The 24381-nt window shown below is 35.3% G+C and overlaps 1 protein-coding gene across 1 annotated transcript in view; it reads left to right on the top strand.

The window, feature by feature from the left end:
• Nucleotides 1-24381, top strand: part of STXBP4 (syntaxin binding protein 4) — a 200883-nt gene that overhangs the window by 112345 nt on the left and 64157 nt on the right. The window contains exons 14-16 of the mRNA XM_023204537.1: nucleotides 308-424; nucleotides 914-963; nucleotides 3270-3403. Of these exons, the coding sequence (XP_023060305.1) occupies nucleotides 308-424; nucleotides 914-963; nucleotides 3270-3403 (301 nt within the window). The remainder of the gene's footprint in view (nucleotides 1-307; nucleotides 425-913; nucleotides 964-3269; nucleotides 3404-24381) is intronic.

Below are 24381 nucleotides of genomic sequence, written 5' to 3'. Positions count from 1 at the left end.
TGTTAAATTGGTAGAGGTTTCTGTCAGCATCTGGTAAGACACATTGCAAAAAAAAAAAAGAAAAACCCATAAACTAATTTAAATGTATTTTACTATAAGAATCAATAAATTCCTATACAGCTTATCTCATAAAACTTGCAGCATCTCCATGCAAATTAACTTTTAAATATGCAGTTAATTGCATGCTCCCCAAATCAAAAAATATGTACAGTAAGACAAAAAAATAATTTTGTAATATTGAATAATAGGGATCAGTAATCTAAAACTGAAGAAATGTGTAAATGTTCCTTTTGATATCTCTGTGCAGGAAAGTGTTCAGGATTTAAAAAAGAGAATCATGGTACTTGACTGCCAATTACGAAAATCAGAAATGGCTCGAAAAACTTTTGAGGCATCTACTGAAAAGCTTCTTCATTTTGTAGAGGTAAGTTTTTCTGTTCTATTACGTTCATCTTTAAAAAATATATAGGCAACTGGCATATAGATAAATGTTACTATATTTGGTACCTAGTGAAACATTCTCTAGTCCAAAGCAGCAATGCTGACTTATGTTCAGATTTAGAACTGCATAGATGTTGAAAAGATTGGCTCACATTTTATAGATTGTTTAGAGAAATAATTGACACAAGGTAATGTGATTCCAAATATATACTATATTAATGGATAGTTTAATAAAAATCCTGATAATGTATAAACATTATTTGATAGCTATTTACCTTATAAAGAAATGTTTTATAGCTGTTATATTTCTGAGGAAAATTGCATGTTAGTTCAATTGTTTCCCCCACCCCCACGTCATAGAAACATCAGTTTAATCCGTGGACAGAGGAGGCTGTAAATATTAATCAAGAAAATATCTTTTTTAAAAACTGTCAAACTTATGTATCTCCTTCACCATCTTGTTTGTTGCTAGGCAATTCAAGAAGTATTTTCTGATAATTCTACTCCTTTATCAAATTTAAGGTAAGAAAATTTAAGTGCTTTTTGCAGAATATGGGTAGTGATTAAATTCTTCATCTGGTCATTGTGACTCAAATACTAAAAATCTCTTCAATAGTCCTAAGATGCTGCATAACACCCATTGGATGCCATCTTATGGAAATAGTTGCAAGGACATGTTGTTTTGGGTCCCATCTCTATTAAAGAAATTCCTGGAGGTATTTAGTCAATCATTGTAACCTTGTAATCTAAAATTGTGGTAGGAACCACATATCCTGTCTTTGTCAAAAATTCTATAAAGATGAGATTAACTTGAAATTCTTTAATTGTCCTACATATGAATAAAAGTTACTGGTCACAGGTTCACTAGTAAAGGTTAGACTCAACACAGCAGACTAGTTGTTCTGGCAAACAGAATTTTGGAAAACATTCATGCAATCATTTTCTTTCATTTTCATCTTTCAGTAGATATAAATAAAAGAAATCTATTTGGAGAGTATACCTGTATTGTCTCATTATTCATAATACATTTTGGATTTAAAGTTTCTTACTAGAAGCTGCAAACATACCAATCAAATTTATTTATTTCAAACCACAAGTTTATGGTCATTTTGATACATGATGAAAGACATTTATAAAAGAAAGATTCTTGTTTATGCATTTCCAAAGTATTTTTTTCTGATCTCATAATAGCTGCCACTAGTCCTAGATACATCTTCTACTTCTAGCAATATACGCTTGCAGAAACACGTAGACTCAATGAGGTCAGGTGTGGTGGCGCATGCCTGTAATCTGAGTATTTTGGGAGGCTGAGGCAGGAGGATCACTTGAGCCCAGGAGTTTGAGACAAGCAACATAGTGGTACATAGTGGGGCCCCATCTCTGCAAAAAAAATAGCCAGATGTGATGGCACATTCCTATATTCCTGGCTACTTGGGAGGCTGAGACAGGAGGATTGTTGGAGCCCAGGAGCTCCAGGAGATTGAGGCTGCAGTGAGCTGTGATCATACCACTGCACTCCAGCCTGGATAACGTAGTGACACCCTGCCTCAAAAAATAAATAAATACTCTACCCTTTACTGTGAAAACAGCAGCTTAATAAATGAAGATATTTTTGGTGTCCGCATAGCATTTTTTAATTTAGAAGAATATTTATAATTCACTTCTAAAACTCATTTTAGTGTAATGTTTTACTTCTTATGATGAAGGGAGCTGACATGTCTTCTTACTCTCCATGCTGCTCATGATACAAGAAAACTCTGTGAGTTTCATGATTTTTACTCTCAGTAAGGATCTTAAAATAATCAGTAATCATATTTATTTCTTATATGGGTTAAGTGTGTCACCCACCCTCAGCTTTCCAAGGTCTTAGTTTTACCTTGACTAATAATTCAAAAGTTTTGTTTTAAAAATTAAGGTTAAAATGGCTATGTGAAAGCCAGAGCCTGCCCTTGCCTTAAACTGCTTCATGGAAAAAAAAGACAACTTTAAATAGCTACATCAAGCAACATTTCATGATGTCTTAGTAAATTAAACACTAGTAAAATCTGCTGCAGTCATTTCAATATAGCATATCTTCTACATGGATATTGGCCTTGGTCATTCAACACAGAATCAAGGCTATGTATTTGAATTTGAGAATTGATGCTTTTGTTTCCCTTTGTGAATTAATATCATTATGCTTAGGAAGATGGACTATAAATAATGAAGATTTTGTCATCAGTTTAAAATTTTTTTTTAAGTAAGTTTTAGTGTTTTTTTGAGGAAAACATTTGATTTTTAATTAGATCAGAATGCATTCATTTTAGGTGACATTTGCATTTCTTAGAAGTGATATAAATGCTCTAGGCTGTTTTTGATTCGAGGCAAAAAATGGAATAGTTTAAGAGATAATTTCAGGAGCAAATACATATATTGAATTTATATTTAATATTACTAGAAGTAATAATAAATGTATTTTAATAAAGTCATGTTTATGTGCTTATTTTGAATTTATGTAGAACTAAATAAAATTATATCATGTTAGCAAAACAGAAGCACTCACAAAATCAGCCCAACAAATGATTTAGGAGACAGGTCATCCTTCTATTACTTCTTTCTCATACATGAAGTCAAACTAATTTTAAAATATTTCTACTTATTATGTAGTAAATAATTGAAGACAGAAATATTGTTTTGTGTGAACTACTTCAATTTTGGTTATATGAAATAATTTCCTCAGAAATAGAAATATTTTTGTACAAATCTATAACTAATACAACTTCAGATTTAGTAAAGATAGATGTTATTTATTGTGTAGTGAGTTCAACTTTATTTTATTGCCTTTATAGTGAAAGAAGAGCTGCGTTAGCTTGTCAGACTTCCCTCACACCGCTGGGAAGGAATGGACGTAACATCCCAGCAACGCTGGCGCTTGAGTCTAAGGAACTTGTTAAATCTGTTCGTGCCTTACTTGATATGGATTGTAAGTTTTCTGCATTTTTTTCACTTTTAAAAAATAATTTATTTAACAGAAAAAACTGAAGTCAGACAGTTGAATTTCATTATAGTGGCTTGCCTACAGCAAAATTGATACCTAATCAATAAAAATCTTGATCTACCAAGATCATAGGAGGAGAATATTTCCTTTATGTAAAGACTCAGAATGAAGCTCTAATTAAGACATGCTTTTACATCTACTTCCACCCAAAGTTTCTTTGAAATGGAAGAATAAATGTAAAAATCAATCGGCAGCAGCACTGAAAACTGGAGGAGTGGAATCAGCATTGAGGAACTTGTTGTTAAATAATAATATGCCACAGATAGAATAAGATTAAACATACAGTCCAACTGAGCAAAAGACCCCAAAACTCAAATATAACAGACAAAACTACTCAATGAGTTAAGCAGAACCGTGGAAAAAACCCCAGGATCACAGACAGTGAATACTGGGAACAGACTCTGGGGCAGTCAGCAGGGTAGTTAATTAACTGGCTTGGAATAGCTGAACCAGTTCCCTAGTCTTCAGAGCTGCTGGCTCAGGCATATCCTCCTATGCTAGGGCCAGGAGAATACCTCTCTAAAGGAGCTACATGACCTGTCACTAGATACCTCTAGAGTCAGCATTGGGCTAGAAAGAGAAGTAAGGCAATGCTCTAAGTAACTTCCATCTTCCCAACAGACAGAGAGATCCTTGGGGAAAACATAAATGATTGGATATTTTCCTCTTTCTCTCTTTGTGTCTTTGTATCTCTCCAGACACTTTTGCTTCTTTATGAATTTCAACTCCCTTTTTCTAACTACTTCTTACATACCCTTTATTTTCCTGCAATGAAAATTATAATTTACCTAACTATACCTATAATTTATAAAAATCAATGGCATGCTAATGTACTATAGAGGAGAAATAAGAGGGAGGTGATTTATAATAAAATGATATATATTTCAATATGTAAATGCTTTAGTACAACTATACTAGGATATATAATGTAGTCATCAGATGCCTGCACCTAAACAGAGAATCACCATAAATGTGGCAACCATGGATGTAGACTGATACAGGAACACTGTATTGTCATTTTAAATAGCATGAGCAGATTGTCATCAGTAATGTTCAAATGATTGTCCAAAATGGTGACCAATGGTAAAGTTCTGAAGAGAAGAAAGTAAAATCTTCCATCAATTTATATACTAGGTACAAGCCTAGGAAATGTAATGTGTATTAAAACTATCCAAAAATATTTGGGGTTTATCTAAAAATGGAATTTTGTTCCAGATTTGAATAATTAAAAACAGATGTTTTACCACCATAAATATCTAGAAGGGCATTTAAACATTATACAGGACACAGAACAATTCTTTGTTGCATAGGACTGTTTGGTGCATCCTATAATGATAGGATGTTCAGCATTCCTAGTACCCTTTCACTAAATGCCAAAAATATCCCCAAACCCTGTGACGATAGATAATGCCTCACAAATTTCCAAAAATGCCCCCTAGGTGTAATACCATTCTTAGTGGGAACCTCTATTGTTGATCCTTGTTTAAAATATGAACCAACAACCAACAATCACCTAATAATGGTCCAAGGGTGAGAAGAACTGTGTAACAGGGAGATTCTGAAGAGAGAGGAAAAAAGTCTTTAATTAAATAAACGTAATGTAATATTCTAATATTCTGAAGATAGCTATATTATATTCTTGAAATAAAATGGAGTTATTATCCTTAAAGAATCAATAACACATTGCATTCATAACACAAGAAGTAGTTGCATGCAATAAAGCGTTTTTTTTTTTTTTTCAAGACACGGTCTCGCTTTACTACCCAGGCTGGAGTGCAGTGGCTCAATCTCGGCTCACTGCGACCTCCTCCTCCCCCATCCCCCATCACTCCCACCCCCAGGTTCAGGTGTCTCAGCCTCTCAGGTAGCTGAGACCACAGGTGCACACCACCATGCATGGCTATTTTTTTTATTTTTAGTAGAGACAGGGTCTCTCCATGTTGCCCAAGCCTGGTCTTGAACTCCTGGACTCAAGGAATCCACCTGCCTCGGCCTCCCAAAGTGTTGGAATTACAGCCATGAGCAACCACACCTGGCCAGAAAAGAGCTTTTAAAAAGTATGTTACGTTTCCTTTTTCACTAAATGAAGATATTACTCAAAAAAGTTATTTGATTATTAAATAGTATAATTTATTTGAAGCACCTACCTATCACATTCCTAGCACAAAAAACATACTCGGGAATAAGTTTTGAATTGTGGTTGAACTATAGACATAGCACTTTTTAAAAAAGAAGCTGTTCCGTTTACCGTTGCTGCAGAACAAATCAACCCAAAAGTTAATGGCTTAAACCAGCAATTTAGTATTGTCTCTCATGGTCCTGTTGGTTAACTAACTGCCCTCAGCTAGGCAGCTCACGTTAGAGCACTCTCACGTGGTTGCAGTCAGATGTCTGTTGGGGTTGCAATCATCTGATGACTCTACTGGGCTGGACATCTAAGATGGGAGCTCATCTTTGGCTATCAACTGGAACACCTACCTATATTTGGCCTCCCTAGCATGGTGACCTCAAGGTAGTTAAACTTCTTGTGTGGTGGCTCAAGGCTCCAGCATAGGTATTTCAGTGAATAAGACAAAAGCTGTATCACTTTTTATGACCCAGCCTCAGAAGTCACAGAGCCTCACTTTCACCATATTCTGTTCATCAATGCAAATTTGAGGTGATGGGACTTAGACTCCACCCATGTATGGGAAAGTGACAAGATCTCTTTATAGAAGAGCATATAGTTAGAAGTTATTATTGTGGCCATCTGTAAAGAATAAAATGTGATACGTTGTATGTGTTAAATGGAAGTTAATTTAGTTGGGATGGCTCAGTAAACATTATTACAAGTACCCATTAATATATGGCATATTAGTAGATTAGTGTGTTAGATTTTGGTTGTTTTCTGTCTCTTTCCTAATGTCACCTTACCTGCTAGTTGTCTTTCTGCTTGCTTCTAACATTCCACCATCCCTCTAGTTTGCCATTTTTAATCTTCCTCATGCTAGAGAATAGATGAAAACAGAATGAGAGACAGAGAAAGAAAGATGTAAACGTCCATGTTAATTAACTATGAAAATGATGTTTTCAGTACAGTTCTGGGTATTAGATGGCTTGGCTTGGTATGGGGTAACATTCAAAGACCCTCTGGGGTAAGTTCTGATTTCACAACTGTCTTATGGAGGATTGGAAACTATGCCTCTCATAGTGTCATAGTGTCTACTCAGTTTTCACAATAAGTATATACTTAAAAATTTGTATTACCTAATATGTTTGTAAAAATCAAACTATATGTCAAAAACTCATAAGGGCTAATTATGTGAAGAAATTCTGTGGGTTTTAGGAGGGATGAAAATAATCACTCCTGATGTGTTATGTGTAAGTTCAGAATTTTATGTATCAGACATTTTTACGTTGGGGTGGCAACAGTGTAGGGAAACACCTGTGTAGACATAGCCCAGTGGACATTACCATCATTAATTTTCATTACCTTGCTATCATTAACTTGAATATCTGTCAAAAATAATCATTCAAAGAAAATATTCTAAATTCAGTAGAACTTATTTCGAAGAAAATTAAAAAAATTCATCTGCACTTTTTTTCCCCCAATGATAGTCAGTAATTTGCATGCTGGTTATAAATTAATTATGCAATCAGGTTTTTAAAATTTTATTTTAATTTTATTTTCAATTGACAAGTAATAATTGTATGTATGCATGGGGTACGTAGTGATATTTTGATACACATAATATATAATAATCAGATAAGAGTAACTAGCATATCTATCATCTCAAACATTGATCATTTCCTTGGGTTGGGAACATTAAATATCCTCCTTCTAGCTATTTCAAACTATGTAGTACATTATTGTTAACTATACTCATCCTGCACTGGTATAGAGCACTAGAACTTATTCATTCTATCTAGCTGTAATTTTTTATCCTTTAACAAATCTCTCCCTATCCCCCTGTTCTCCCTGTCCTTCCAGTCTTTAGTACCCTCTGTTTTACTTTTCACTTCTATGAGATCAGCTTTTTTATTCATATGTGGGGACACACACACACACACACACACTATATTTTCCTTATCCATTCATCTGTTGTTGGACACTAAGATCGATTCCTTATATTGGCTATTGTGAATAGTGCCGCAATACACATGGCAAGATATCTCCTCGATATGCTGACTTTCTTTTCTTTGAATAAATGCCCAGTAGTAGGATTGCTGACTCATTTTGTAGTTCTATTTTCGTTTTTTGAGAAACTTTTGTACAGTTCTCCATAGTGGCTGTACAAGTTTACATTCCCACCAGTGGTGTACAAGGGTTCCCTTTTCTCTGCATCTTCTCCAGCATTTACTTTCTGTATTTTCGATAATAGTCATCTTAACTAGGTTGAAATGATAACTCATTGTGGATTTGATTTGCATTTCCCTGCTGATTAGTGATGTTGAGCATTTTTCATCTATTTGCTGGCCATTTATATGTCTTCTTTTGGGAAATGTCTGTTCAGATCATTTGCTCACTTTTTAAATCAGATTGATTGGTTTTTTGCTGTTGATTTTCTGCTAGTAGTTTGAGTTTCTTGTGTATTCTGGATATTAATTCCCTGTCAGATGAGTAGTTTGCAAATATTGTCTCCAATTCTATAGGTTATATTTTCACTTTTGATTGTTACCTTTGCTGTGCAGAAGGTCTTTGGTTTGATATAATCTCATTTGTTTATTTTGCTTTTGTTGCCTGTGCTTTTGAGGTCTCATTCATAAAATCTTTTCCCAGACCATTGTCTTGAAGTGTTTCCCCTATTTTTTCTCTTAGTAGTTTTATAGTTTCAGATCTTACATTTAGGTCTTTGCTTCATTTTCAGTTGATTTTTGTATAGGGTGAGATGTCATTCATCTGCATATGGATATCCAGTTTTTCCAGTACCATTTACTGAAGAGACTATCCTTTCCCCAGTGCTTTTGGCACCTTTATCAAAAATCAGTTGGCTGTAAATATGTGGATTAATTTCTGGGTTGTCTATTCTGTTTCATTGGTCTATGTGTCTGTTTTTAGGCCAGTCCCATGCTGTTTTGATTACTGTAGCTTTGTAGTATATTTTGAAGTCTGGTAGTGTGATGTCTCCAGCTTTGTTCTTTTTGCTCAGGAGTACTTTGGCTGTTCAGGGTCTCTTGTGGTTCCATCCAAATTTTAGAGTTTTTTTTCTATTTCCATGAAGAATGTCATTGGTATTTTGATGGAGATTGCATTGAATGTGTAGATTGCTTTGGGTAGTATTGTCGTTTTAACAGTATTATTAATAATTATTTTGATCTGTGAGCATGGGATGTCCTTCCATTTATTTATAGCCTCTTCAGTTTCTTCCATGAGTATTTTATAGTTTTCCTTATAAAAGTATTGTCTCTTGCAAGGGTTATGCTTTGATGTTTAAAACTAGCACATCTATGTTGTCCTTTTATTTAGAAATATAATTGCTAATGTTGGCACATTTTGCCAGTACTTTTTATAGGTTTATATGACATAGCTTTTCAAGTTTAATAATTCAGATTAAATTCAACTGATTTTCTTTGTCTTTAAGCAGCAGCTTTTTCTGCATGGAAAACAGAAAATTACTAACTACCATGAGGTAGATAATTCAGCGACAACCCTCACCTCGTTTTCTTTCTTTGCCTTGACTATCTGGTTATTTCAAGTTACAATTTGAAATTTTTACTTGGGTAATTGCCTCTACTTTCTTCTTAATATAAATGTTCTCTAGGATGTTATACTATGGGATTTTCTCAGAAAGCTGAAGGGTAAGGTTTCTTGGCTCTTACAGCTTAAAACCAGTCTCTAAGGAATATCTAGAAGACAATTCTGTCACCCAGGCTGGAGTGCAGTGATGTGATCCTGGCTCACCACAAACTCCACCTCCTGGATTCAAGCAATTTTCCTACCTCAGCCTCCTGAGTAGCTGGGATTACAGGTGCCTGCCACCATGCCCAGCTATTTTCTGTATTTTTAGTAGAAACAGGGTTTCACCATGTTGGCCAGGCTGTTCTCAAACTCCTGACCTCAAGTGATCCATCTGCCTTGGCCTCCCAAAGTGCTGGGATTACAGGCGTTAGTTAGCCACCACACCAGGCCTAGAAGACAATTCCAAACCTTTCCTGGATTGTGGACTCCATTGGAATCTGATGAAACCCTCTTCCTAGAAATGTGAGATTACACACATTTTGCATCCATTTTCAGAGTATTTAAAAACTCCTACCTAAGACTCTCCCGTGTATAAGGAACATGAATGCTTTTCACATCATTGCACACATGGTCATCCCAGCATCACCAGAATACCTCTAACAGTGGAGAAGTGTGTAAATCATAGAGGCAGGCTGGAAGGAAGCAGCAGTTTGAATACATGTAAACAAAGCTCCACAGAATCTCTGATGTTCCTTAGAGATGCGCCACAGAACACCCCAATTGTTCATCCAATTTCACTAGCCAAATTACTTAACGTCTAGGTCTGTTTTTGCATATAAAAAGTGGATCTCATAATATCAAAGTGGCAGGATTGAAAGATTAAATAGTACGTATGAAATTCCCAAAAGAACCTCTGGTAGGGTAAGATGTCTATATGGATATTGTTGTTGCTGCTGCTGCTGCCACTGACATGACTGCTGCTGGTGCCACATGATTGTTATTTAAAGTAATTAATTTAACTTTACTTTCTCCTTATGGTAGGTATTAAATTATTATTGTCTAAAGCTTCTTTCAACTTGGATACATTTGAAAATATGGTAGATGAGAGCTTTTCATAATATATATCATTTAATGTTATTATTGATGTTGAGTTAGAATGTAATTGTCACAGGAAACTGTGGCTAAATGTCTTAATCAGTATCTTATCTTTTAGTTGTTTATTGCTAACTGTGAGGAAACTTTTGTCTGTTCTGTCATTATTTATATTGAAACAGTCTGAAAGCAGAATAGGCATTTTTATTTAGTATTGGAATCCCTGGAGATGCTTCTGTTGATCTCCTTATATTTACATGTTCTATATCAGTATAATGCCTTTGTGTAGTTTTTATTTGAAATAAAATAGTTTTGAACTACACGTTCAGAACTGCAGTTTCTGTTTAACTGACATATAGATTGACAAAATGATTATGTAACAAAAGAGGCAGTTCTATCATTAAAAATACATAATAGAAAAAATCTGGCCAGATAAGCCAAATGAGGTCTTTAATAAAAAGAGAATATATTGACTTCTTGTTAAATTGGCAGCATAATCACAGGCCTCTAACTACCTTCCTTCAGGCCTCATGGAAATGATAACTAGAATATAAAATAAGGCAAAAATCTTCAAAAGCACTAGCAGTTACAGGTGAATCCTAAAAACTTTTTAATGTAGGAGAGGTAGGACCACATGGAAGGAAAGCAGGAAGGGTCAACCTGTTACTCCCACTGCTAAACAACAGTAGCGATTGTGGGAATAACTGGCTGGCAGGAACCCTGGCAGGAGGACACTCTTAATATGTTCTGAGTTGAAGGAGTAATGAATAAAGTCAAAGACAGGCTGGGGGTAGGGGACAGATGATCTCTTTTCACTCTTTTTTATCTTAGTGAGTCAATGGCATTTGTTGAAATCCTCAGGTCCACACAGATTATTTGTCAAGCAGAAGGACAACTGGGGCTTGATCCTTTAGAAAGCGGAGATGCACTTTAGATCTGACAGACACGGGGGCATACAGGAAGCTTTAAGTGTAAGAGGAGCTGTCACGACAGCTTCGGCACCAAAAGCCACATCGCTCTGCACAGCCACCTCTTGTTCTAAGTCACTTTTCACCCCACTCAGACTGCTGAGTCATCCTTAAACTCATAATGCAAGGGTACATTTCACCCAGAGGTTTGAGAGGGTAATTCCAACAACAATTTGGTCAAATTTTAGGGCAATCAAAGGGTCTACATATTCTTTAAAACGTCAGAAACCAGTTCTGAGTAGAGAGTTCTCTAAATTCAAGCTTTTATGAATAAAAATGTATGACATATATAACGTGTATATATACACACACATCTCATTCAAGCTATTCGAGCTCTTATAAACAAATGTATACATATACATATTAATATATGATTATGAAAAGGTCCACAGTATTAAAGCCAGGAAATATAGCTGTCAAGATTCACAATGGACTTCAGGATCAAGATAGAAGAAGGATTTCATGCTAAAACCTTCCCATTCTGCTCTTACACATAGAAATGACATTTTAAATTGTGTGTGTGTGTGTGTTTAGATAAAAAACAAGAAAGGAATATCACCTTGCATCAGAAACAATATGAAACTATCATGATAAGTAGGATTTTAAACTTCAGAGATTTCACAGAATTGAGATCAGCAGTTGGAGCTACGGTTTCTACACCCATGAGGCCCTAAATGATGCCTAAGCAAAGGAAGCAAGGGGCAGGAATCCTTCTGTAGAGAATATACTTTGTTTTCTTAAATTGCTTATATATTAAGCATTTAAAAAAATCCCTCCAGTTTAGGAGCCATCTGGGCCTGCCACTAATTAAAGTTGAAAGTAAACATTTCATCCACTACAGGTGGGGAATATAAATTGGCAGGAGACATCCTTGGGAATCAGTTTTGCAGTATATATCAAGAGCTTTTTAAATATCCATTTGGAAGGTTTTTGTGAAAGTTAAAATGTTTTTAATGGTCATATGTTCTCACTCAATAACCCCACCTCCCACCTGTTATTATTTGCAAAAGATGTGTATAAGTATATACATGTATTTTTATTATTACATTTCTTATATGGATTGAACATCCCAAATCTGAAATCCTAAATTTGAAATGCCCCAAAATCCAAAACTTTTGAGTGCAGATATGGCCCCAGAAGTGGAAAAATTCACACCTGACCTCATATGATGGGTTGTAGTCAAAACGTGGGAGCATAACACAGTTTATTCAATGTCCCCAAGAGAAAAAAACACTAACGAAACGAAACAAAACACCCTCGCAGCCCACTTCAGCTTTGATATATTTTTTTCTGAGCAAGCATGATGGTGAGGCCAGACAACCACAGATTGTCCACATGGTTGACCAGAATAGTGACACCTTTGCTTTCTGATGGTTCGATGTTTACAAATTTGGTTCATGCACACAATTGTTACAAATATTCTATAAAAGCTGTGTAAAAGGTGCTTATGAAACAAATGAATTTTATGTTTTAGTCTTGAGTCCCATTCCTAAGATACCTTATTATGTATATGCAAATATTTCAAAATCCTAAATACTTCTGGTCCAAGCATTTCAGATAAGGGGTACTCAACCTCTAATATCAAAAATATGGATGTTACCATTATTCTAACGGAACTCACTCAGGAATGGAAAACCAAACATCCTTGTCTTTTCATTTATAAGTGGGAGCTAAGATATGAGGACGCAAAGACATAAGAATGACACAATGGACTCTGGGGACTTAGTGGGAAGGATGGGAGGGGGTAAGAGATAAAAGACTACACATTAGGTGCAGTGTACACTGCTCGAGTGATGGCTGCACCAAAACCTCAGAAATCACACCTAAAGAACTTATCCATGTAACTAAACACCCTGTTCCCCCGAAATTATTGAAATAATAACAATAAATAAATAAATGAAATACATAACATTTTGAAAATATTTCTATTAACAATAAAAAAGTCCTAATTTCTCTCAGTAAAGAAAGATCATGATTTTGTATTTTATTAACAACAGTGTAATTTAGTATGTTTCATTACTCTGAAAAATCTTTAGCACATTATTTTAGGCAACAAAAGAAATGAATGTTCAACTTTTACAGGTTGGTTCAATATCTATGTTACTTTTACTCAACCAATTGAAAATAAGACTGTCAAGCGGTAACCATCTGATTGCATATATTTGTCTGTGCAAACCTCCTGCATCACTTCAGGTGTTCCTATCTGAAATCAGCAATATATTAACTTTTAAGAAGAATGTAAGTAGTAGCTGCCTTTTTTTGTTACGTCTGAAGCTAATTAGAAGTTACGTAAGCAGATTAGAAAAGGTTTTCTGAGAAAAAAGGGAAAAGCAGTACTGTAACATTTTAAAGGCCTTGGATGGGATTTGTCTTTTAAATTCTTCCCTTCTTTACAAGCTAAAGCTCAGACTTGATATGGCATCTTCTCATTCTACTTCTTCTGGACCTCAGACATTCATCATTCTTTGCCTCATTCCTCTCTCTATCGCCCAGGCTGGAATGCAGTGGCACAATCTCAGCTCACTGCAACCTCTACCTCCTGGGTTCAAGGGATTCTCATGCCTCAGCCTCTCGAGTAGCTGGGATTACAGGTGTGTTCCACCATGCCCAGCTAAGTTTTGTATTTTTAGTAGAGACGGGTTTTGCCATGTTGGCCAAGCTGGTCTTGAACTCCAGGCCACAAGTGATCTGCCCACCTTGGCCTCCCAAAGTGCTGGGATAATAGGCCTGAGCCACTGTGCCCAGCCAAAACTCTGTTTCTTTAATGAAAGTCAACTATACTATTAATATTTAGAATGGACATTATGGTATTTTCCTGTACATAAAGTAATTATGCTATTTTTTGTCCTAGAATTGGGATGATGTTCCAAGCATTAGATAATAGCTTATTATGTGATTCTATGTCATTTGAGAGAAATTTTACCTGTTTTTGTAAAACAGACCTGTTGTCTGGTGACTTGATTATTCAAAGCCAGATAATAACCACAACAAATATTTGTGGCACTTTGCCATTCAAGGAAATGGCGAACTCACATATTCTCCTGTGTTGTTTCAAACTGAAAGTAGGTCACTGCTGTAAGGTTCCATTAAGAAAATATGTCAAATTTAATCTTGGGTGATTGAACTTAAAGTTGGCAAAATATTGACAGCAACAAGAGAAATAATTATTTTCCTGGTACAATTTTATTTCCAGAAAAAAATGAGTTAAAGAGAAAAACATATCACTTAAGAAAAGGTAATGATTTACATTCATTATTTCATTCTTTCCAGAACTATTTGTTGAGTATCTACAATGGGCCAGACCCTAGGATAACAACACAAACAAGGCCCTTGCTATCAAGCTGCTTAGGTAAATTGTAGTGGGCAGAGATGGACAAGCAAGTTAACAAATAAATTAAAAAAGTAATTGTAGACAGTGATGAGTGTTATGCATATAATAAAACCAGATGATATATTAGGAAAGATGAGTAAGTGGGGATGCTACATTAGATTAATTGACAAATAAGCCTGCTTTGAAGAGGTAACATTGCATCCCAGACTCAGCTGGGAACAAAAACTATGGGAAGGACCTTTCAGGTCCAGTACAAAAGCTGTGAGATAGGAACAAACTTGACATATTTGAGGGACAGGAAAAAAAAAAAAAAAATGCCAGTGTATCTTATATGTATAAGCAAGCAGGAGAGTAGCACGAGATAAGGGTGGATGTGTAGCAAGAAGCCGGATAATACAAGGCTTTGAACACCATACTAAGGAGTTTGGATTTTATTTTAAGTGCCATAGGAAGGCAGAAGGAGTGACATGATATGGTCTACATTTTAAAAGATCCTTTGGGTGTTTAAAACTGGGCTCTAAGAGTAGCAAGAGTGAAGAAAGCAGGAAGACTAGTTGGCTATTGCAGTGATTGAGGTGGGAGATAGTGGTAACTTGGGCTCAGTTTGAAGTAACAGCTAACAAATATTTATTTTTTAAATAGGATTAGTAATATGTCAGCATGTATAACTTTTTGGAACACCTGAAATTCGGTGTTAATTTTTAAACTTCCCTATTCATGTGCATATTGGTTCAATGAGTAAACAAAAGTCCGGTAGCACAGACAGATCTGCTGTCATCTTGGATCTTAGACTACTCCATGTTTTTCTATTGTGCCTTCTCTGCACTAATCAACTATTGGGTATTTGCTTTTTTCATCAAACAAATTCCTAAAAAAAGTGCCAAAATTATTTAATACCACCAGATACATAGCAGCAATCTACTAATCTCTGTTGGTACACAGGAAGAAAACATAGACAGTTCTTCGCTCATAAAAATCAGGAAGCCATGATGTTTCTAGTGTTTAACATACAAAAACAAATATCTAGTGTGAATCAATCCCAAAGCTCCCACATATTGTGGGTTTTCACAGAAGATCATTTCCAAGAAACTATTTCAGATATATACTTTAATCACATACACTACTGATAGCCTTAAGATATGAAGGCACAGCTAGACAAGCAAGACTTAATTCCCACTACAGGCAGGAATATAGTAGTTGTCAAGGGGATTGCAGGATGTATACTATCTAGTATTTAGTCAAGTAAAATCTATATACCTTACTACTAACGTGTGAACAGTCTATCACATAAAATGGTTACAAGCACAAAGGCCGAAAAAATGCAAGGACTGCCTCTAAGATTCTAGAAGGCATCAGTGGTAAAATATAGTCAATTATCACTTTTTCAAAAGATGAAACTCTGATTCTTTTCACAATTAGAACTGACTATAATGATAGAATGCCTAAAGTATAGTCCATGTTTCAGTCCTATAACTGGACAAACAAAACGTAAATGATGCCGGAAAGAAACATCTTCCCTCAAGGCCTGAAAATCTCCTCATCCAAACTGAATGCATTATTTTGGGTTAGTGGAATAGGTATTTTCCAGAGTGCACATGAGGACAAAGTATTAACAGCTCATCTCAGAAAAGGCGGCAGTACTAAAATGTGTGCAGTAAGAGCTTTCATAATTATTTGTCATGATAAAATAGTTCAGTTTGGATCCAGAAGTTCAGTTCTTGCCTTCAACAACAGAGTATTAATATTACTGTTACAGATAATATTTTTAAAAATAATAACATTGACACAAAAGATTTTAAATTTTTATCAGTTTTGCAGTTCTAAAGTTCTGTTTTACATTAATATGTCCTCACAGCAACCCTGTGAGAGAGACATTATTCTTTTTAGTTTAAAAGATATGGAAAGATCAAAGCTCATAGAGCTTAATGATTTGCTTAAGTCATAAGTTTGGAAAGGACAATGTGAGAATCCTAATTCAGATCTTCTAATTCTCAGTCCAGGGTTCCTAATAAATCCTGTGAGTCTCATAGGAATGTAGTTAAGACATTATGTCACAATTGAACTGGTAGTTATTTTTTTGTCTTTTAAAGAATATAAAATAGCATGGTGTGTTAAAATTGATGGCACCTTAGATTTGGTGAAATACGATGACCTCTCTGAGTATTCACTTCCTGTCTCTGAAGTCAGGTCAGGGTACAGTCTTCATATGGTTGTCTCAAGGATTAAGTGACCTACTATGAAAGTGCTTTGCTCTGTTACTATAGGTTTATAGGGGTTTTATGTGTTTGGGTTTTGTTTTGTTTTGTTTTTTTAGACAAGGTCTCATGCTGTTGCCCATGCTGGAGTGCAGTGGTGTGATCACAGCTCACTGCAGCCTCAACCTTCCTGGCTCAAGTGATCCTCCCACCTCAGCCTCCTGAGTAGCTGGGACTACAGGCACACACCACCACACTCAGATAATTTTTGGGATTTTTTGTAAAGATGGGATTTTGCCATGTTGTCCAGGCTGGAGTTTATGTTTTAGAGTTCAATTTTTATTTTAATTAGAATCATTAAATAAAATATACCTCATCTTACCTAATTTTCATGACTTACAAGTATTCAAGATAAAGCAATAGATTGCATTGCCTCAAGAAGCTTTAGTAGTTTTCAGTCTGCTATAAGGTATCTCCCTCACTGATAACATTGATCTTCTCAGGAGATAGGTTTGGGAGATTATCTGTTTTTTATTAGAAACTTTTATATTGCTTTTTTTTTTTTTTTTTCCTTAAGAGCAAGCATTTGTTACTGCTGAACTTTAAAGCTTATTTTTTAAGTAAAAGAATTTTTAAGCATCATGGAGATCTCACAGTAAGAAACAAAAGCTCTCTTTGGGACTATTTGCATAACAATACGTAAAGAGGGAATAATAAATGTGCCTAGGTAAAGATCTTAAAACTGGGGATGCACTCCTCCATAAAGTGAACTTAAACCTCCAGACAAAGTTAACAGCTCTTTGCTCAAACCTGTATTATTGTTCTTTTCATATTGCCTTGTAATTATCTATTTGTATGTTTTTCTTCTCACTGAATTTTATCCTAAACTGCTTTGCATCTTTAGTGACAAGCACAGTGCCGACCTCATAATAAGTGAATAATAAATCTTTGTTGAATGACAAAAAAAATGAAGATGTAAAGTCAACAACTGAATCTTTAATAGTTTTTTTTTTCTGAAAATATGTGACTTTTTCCAACCGACATTATTGATTAAAAAGTGTAAAGCAATTAGTTCTTAGGACTACACAGTGCTATTTGTGTTTCCCGTTTCTTTTATAATAACTCCAGAATTCTAACGAAAGTTAAAGTCGAAAGTAGAATAGGAAAAATATTCAGAGTGAGAAAACTTGCTTCTTAGACAAGTTATTTTACAACCTTAAGTAAATTATTCAACCTCACTTTTGCCCCATTTATAAAATGGAAAAAAATGATGTATTTGTCTCTAAACATTATAGGATAAAAATGAAGTAACATTTGTAAAAAATTGCCTGTAGTTTTTACTACAGATAAATAAAATAAATTAGTTCACACCTTAATTCTATTTTTATCCAAAAAGTAGATTCATTTTTACTTGTAGAGAAGCAGAGTAGTGAAAAGATCATATGCTATAAAGTTCAAATGCCAGCTCTGTGGCATAATAGATTTGGCTTTGAGAATTCTATAAGCTGGCTGAGTCTCATTTTTTTTTCATCTATGAAGATGGAGATATCACCAACCCATAGGTTTGTCCTGAGGACTAAAGCTAATGTATCTGAAGTGGCCAGCTCATTGAAAATATTATGGCTTACATCTGGTAGGTACTTAATATTCTCATTATCGTCATCATCATTATAATCTTCATTTTTCATTGTCATTGCGTAAAAGGATTATTTTGTCCTTACAGCCTTAAACCATTATCTTCCGCACCTCCTTTTTTTTAAGAACTAGAGACCCTGGAAGATAATGAACAATTTCTACTAATGTAGATTTCTATGATCTATCGTTACATTACTTCTTTGGGAACATGTGAGAAACTGTGTGCTAAAACCCTGGAAAACAATTGCAAAGTAACATTTCATGCTTTCAAGTGGCAGTAATTTTAGGTAAGAAATCAGTCTTCAACTCAAATTTATTTAATGGATATAAAGATTGAAATAATAAAGAGGTTTATATCTAACTGGCAACCTCAAAGGCCCCCTGGAAACATTTCATACAGTCTTATATATGGAATGAAGGAAGCCTTGCTGAACTTGTATAGAAAATGGAAATACTAAAATTGCATAGGGATGAGGTCTAAATAGCCAGTAGTTCCCTGCAAACCCATAAACTAGATATTCACAGGCATTTCATCCATGTGAGGTAGGAGTAAGCCATTTAGATACCTGAAGGAAAAGTGTTCCAGACAGAAGGAACAGCAAGTGGAAAGGCCCTGAGGCAGGAGTGTGCCTGGTGTGTTTGAGAAAAGCAAAGAGAATAGTTTGGATTGAGAGGTCCAGTTCATTCTATCATGAAGCTCCCAGTTTAATTGTCTACTGTCAGAAAGGCTGTACCTAATCACCTGTCTAATGTTGACCTTCTCTCCACCTCCAATACTCTATTTCACTCCCCTATTTTATTCTCTTCACTCCCCTATTTTATTCTCTTCACAGCACTTTATTTGTTGTTTGTTTGTTTACTTGTTTATTTTCTACCTCCTTTAGTAAAATATAAGCTTCTTGAGAACGGTGATCTTGAACATCTTCTTTACCACAATTAGGTAACACCTAGAACAGTGCCTGGTACATAGCAGGTATTCATGAGACACTCATATTTTATTATTGTGCTTAATATCTGTTAGTAAGCACATTTAATATTTAACAGATGAATGTTGTATATATATATTTTAATTTCATTTACTTAGGAATGAACTTAAAACAATGAGACACCATTTTTATTCACCAGAGTGCCATATATTAACAGTGGTTGGTCATCTAGTGTTAGTAAATACGTGAGGAAACCAGCACACTCATATACTGTTGATAGTTGTTTACTAGATTCAATTTTTTTGGAGAGCAGTCTAGCTGTATCTCTAGGAATCTAAATGCACATTTTTTTGACCCTTCAGTTTCACTTCCAAAGTCTATATACAGAAATACCCATTTATATGCATAAATATAATATACAGATTATAATTATGTATTGGTTAATGACAGGGATATATTCTGAGAATACATCATTGGGCAATTTCATCATTGTGTAAATATCATACAAACAAACCTTGGTGGTATAGCCTACTATCTATTTAGGCTATATGGCTTATAGCCTATTGATCCTAGGCTTCAAGTATGTATAGCAAAAACTGTACTGAATACTGTATGCAATTATAATTTTAAGTATTGTGTATCTAAACATGAAAAAGGTACAGTAAAAATACAGTATTATGATCCTATAGAATCACTGCCACAAATATGGTCTGTCATCGACTGAAACATGGTTATGCAGTACATTACTGTACCTACTTGTATGTACAGATAGATGTCAAACAGTCCATTCTTTCCACAAATATTTGTTGAATACAATTTATCAGGCACTAAGAACATAGGCCAGCTTTGCTAATGTCCTTTAGTATAAAGCAAGCAGGTGATGCTCAGTATTGAAGTAGGTAAAACTTGCAGGAAGAACAGAATCAACTCTTGTATATAGAGATCCTAAGCAGGTACCACATACCATCTGCTGAGACTTTCTGATTAAAATCTTTCTGTGGAAGGTTATACCTTTTTTTCAGAGCAACACACCTTATAGACGGGGAATAAGACTACAAAGTTTCCTGTACAGAAAGTGATGATTGTGAGTGAGGATGATACACCAATAATGAGCAAGAGAGATATAAAAAGGAAGAAACCAAAATAAAACCATTAGAGTGAACCTCAACCAGCCCAGGCATAAAAGGAGTATGAATGATGCCTTCTGAAAGTGGATCATTAGTGCCTGCCAACCTGTTGCAATACTGAAGCATTTCAACTATTTTAATATCTGCTAGAATTGTATTTCTACCAAAAGATGCTAAAGAGGGTGTGATTGTTTAATTATGTACAGATCTGGACATATATTACAGACTACATGGGCGCAGTTTTGTTTTGTCTTGTTTTGTTTTAAACTTGGCTAAAATGAGTTTATTCTCATGTTTAGAGACTATGGATGGGAACATAGCTTGTAGGGTAAGAAATCCTAAAAGGTTAACACTACTGTCTATGATTACTTATAGCCTAAATAAGGAAAAAGCATAAAAGTACACAAGTAAATCAAGGGAAGCTTAACAGAATTCTTTAATGAACTTACATGTTTAAACAAATATACAAAAGATAGACAAAGAAACAACCTAGAACTAACAAAAACTTTTACAAATAGTGTTAGGGAAGTTAAGGTCAGGATTAACTTAAACTTTGAAAAATAAAGATGAGAAGAACTACATTTAAAGCAATAATGGAAAAGTAGAAGAATTGGTTTTTAAAGGTAATACAGAGAGGAAGAGTCTAAGAATTGTGTTGGACAAATTCTTTGGGTGGTTTCCATGATTCCTGTTTCCTGGTGTTCATGCCTTTGTGTGATCCTCTCCCCTGGAGTATGTTTGGGACCTGTGATTTGCTTGTAACTATACAATACAGCAAAGTCACAGGATGTACATGATTATATTGCATGAGATTTTAGTGCCAATTTTGCTGGAATCTTGCACTCTTTACTGGCTTCAAAGATATGAGCTGCTATGTTAGGAGACTCATGACAAGGAGCTGAGGACAGTCTCTGGATGAAGCTTTCAGTGCTCCCCAGTCAAGCCTCAGATGAGACCACAGCCATGCTCAACCTGTAGATTGAATCCTTATGAGATCTAAGCGGAGGACTCAACTAAGCCATGCCCAGACTCCTGCCCTAGAGAAACCATGAGATAATATACATGTATTGTTTTAAGCTGCTATGTGTGTGGTAGTTTGTTATACCACAATATAAATTAACACCATAAACTATTGCCATTTGCTTCTATCTTCCCAGTGGGAAAATGACCTTCACAGTGGCAAGGCTAGAATTTTTCCTGGATTAAAAAATATTGTTCTATTGGCATAAGGGATAGAAATTACATTATTAGGGCTTTTAGTCACTCTTCAGACTCCTTATGAGAGATAAACATCCTCACTAACCCCTTGACACTTTTCTGTCTAATCAAAAGAAATTTGGGGGTATTAGAAGGGTGATTTTTTACCATCCTAATTAAGACACCAGCCTCCAGAAGCAAACAGCAGCTGTTATATTAGAAACACCACTATGAATCTTCCTGAGAGAAATAGCTCTCCCTCATTACCATCTGATACTGTCTTATTCAGCTTAACATTTCTAGTACCTATCATGGTGCTTGACACAGTTGATACTCAATGATTAATGAATGAATTCCTCATTAAGTTATCTCATCCGAATGTATATACATTCAATAAGAAAGAGGGAAATTCACCCTTTTCCTGTAGCACAATTCCTTCTTAGACTTGTGGGAATGAAAAAGCATACATGATATTTATTTATGTACAAGGAAGCGTGAATGAACCATGAGAATATAGACATTAGTGAACTGCTTTTGTAAATAAAAGGAGCTTTAAAAACCTAATATGAATTCCGATTACTTCATAATTATTTTTTCTCAATCTACAGAGTTTTGTATAGTTTTGTTTGAGACACGTTCAGAGTTAGTAAATGCCAGAAGCTTGTCTGATTCCAAATGATACTGACATAATGGACTCATTTGTTATGTCTATGTTCTCTATCTTTGCATCACATAAAAGTACAAACATTTTTATAACTTGACAATAATTGAAAATAAAATGCCTTTATCTTTTTCTTCATTTATTTTTAGCTTCCTTCTTTGTACACCCATGATGAAAACAAAATTTTAGCATTATTTATTCCTGTCGAATGCCTACATTGTATCTCATTACTAGCAATTTGTGAATTCTTTTCTTTTTTTTTTTTTTCTTTTTTTTTGTACTTTAAGTTCTGGGATACATGTACAGAACTTTCAGGGTTGTTACATGGGTATACATGTTCCATGGTGGTTTGCTGTACCCATCAATCCGTTATCTACATTAGGTGTTTCTCCTAATGCTATCACTCCCCCAGCCTCCCACCCCCAGACAGGCCCTGGTATGTGATGTTCCCCTCTCTGTGGCCATGTGTTCTAATTGTTCAACTACCACTTATGAGTGAGTACATGCAGTGTTTGGTTTTCTGTTCCTGTGTTAGTTTGCTGAGAATGATGGTTCATTCATTCCAGCTTCATCCATGTCTCTACAAAGGACATGAGCTCATCTTTTTTATGGCTGCATAGTATTCCGTGGTGTATATGTATGACATTTTCTTTATCCAGTCTATCATTGATGGGCATTTGGGTTGGTTCCAAGTCTTTGCTATTGTGAAGAGTGCTGCAATAAACATACGTGTGCATGTGTCTTTATATTAGAATGATTTATAATCCTTTGGGTATATACACAGTAATGGGATCGCTGGGTCAAATGGCATTTCTGGTTCTAGATCCTTCAGGAATAGCCACACTGTCTTCCACAATAGTTGACCTAATTTACACTCCCACCAACAGTGTAAAAGCATTCCTATTTCTCCACATCCTCTCCAGCGTCTGTTGTTTCCTGACTTTTTAATGATCGCCATTCTAACTGGCGTGAGATGGTATCTCATTATCGTTTTGATTTGCATTTCTCTAATTACCAGTGGTGATTAGATTTTTTTTTTTATGTTTGTTGGCTGCATATATATCTTCTTTTCAGAAGTGTCTGTTCATATCCTTTGCCCACTTTGATGGGGTTGTTTGTTTTTTTCTTGTAAATTTGTTTAAGCTCTTTGTAGATTCTGGATATTAGCCCTTCGTTAGATGGATAGATTAGAAAAATGTTCTCCCATTCTGAAAGTTGCCTGTTCACTCTGATGATAGCTTCTTTTGCTATGCAGAAGCTCTTTAGTTTAATTAGATCCCATTTGTCAATTTTGGCTTTTGTTGCCATTGCTCTTGGTGTTTTAGACAGGAAGTCCTTGCCCGTGCCTATGGTATTACCTAGGTTTTCTTCTAGGGTTGTTATGGTTTTAGGTCTAAGATTTAAGGCTCTAATCCATCTTGAATTAATTTTCGTATAAGGAGTAAGGAAAGGATCCAGTTTCAGCTTTCTGCTTACGCTAGCCAATTTTCCCAGCACCATTTATTAAATAGGGAATCCTTTCCCCATTTCTTGTTTTTGTCAGGTGTGTCAAAGATCAGATGGCTGTAGATGTGTGGTATTATTTCTGAGGGCTCTGTTTTGTTCCATTGGTCTATATCTCTGTTTTGTTACCAGTACCATGCTGTTTTGGTTACTGTAGCCTTGTAGTATAGTTTGAAGTCAGGTAGCGTGATGCCTCCAGCTTTGTTCTTTTGGCTTAGGATTGTCTTGGTAATGCAGGCTCTTTTTTGGTTCCATATGAACTTTAAAGTAGTTTTTTCCAATTCTGTGAAGACAGTCGTTGGTAGCTTGATGGGGATGGCATTGAATCTATAAATTACCTTGGGCAGTATGGCCATTTTCACGATATTGATTCTTCCTATCCGTGAGCATGACATGTTCTTCCATTTGTTTGTGTCCTCTTTTATTTCTTTAAGCAGTGGTTTGTAGTTCTCCTTGAAGAGGTCCTTTACATCCCTTGTAAGTTGGATTCCTAGGTATTTTATTCTCTTTGAAGCAATTGTGAATGGGAGTTCCTTCATGATTTGGCTCTCTGTTTGTCTGTTACTGGTGTATAAGAATGCTTGTGATTTTTGCACATTGATTTTTGTA

Source organism: Piliocolobus tephrosceles, chromosome 16, assembly GCF_002776525.5.
Source record: "Piliocolobus tephrosceles isolate RC106 chromosome 16, ASM277652v3, whole genome shotgun sequence".
In the NCBI taxonomy this organism is placed as follows: domain Eukaryota; kingdom Metazoa; phylum Chordata; class Mammalia; order Primates; family Cercopithecidae; genus Piliocolobus; species Piliocolobus tephrosceles.
The sequence above is the reverse complement of the archived record's forward strand: the minus strand, read 5'-3'. Positions and strand labels throughout refer to the sequence as shown.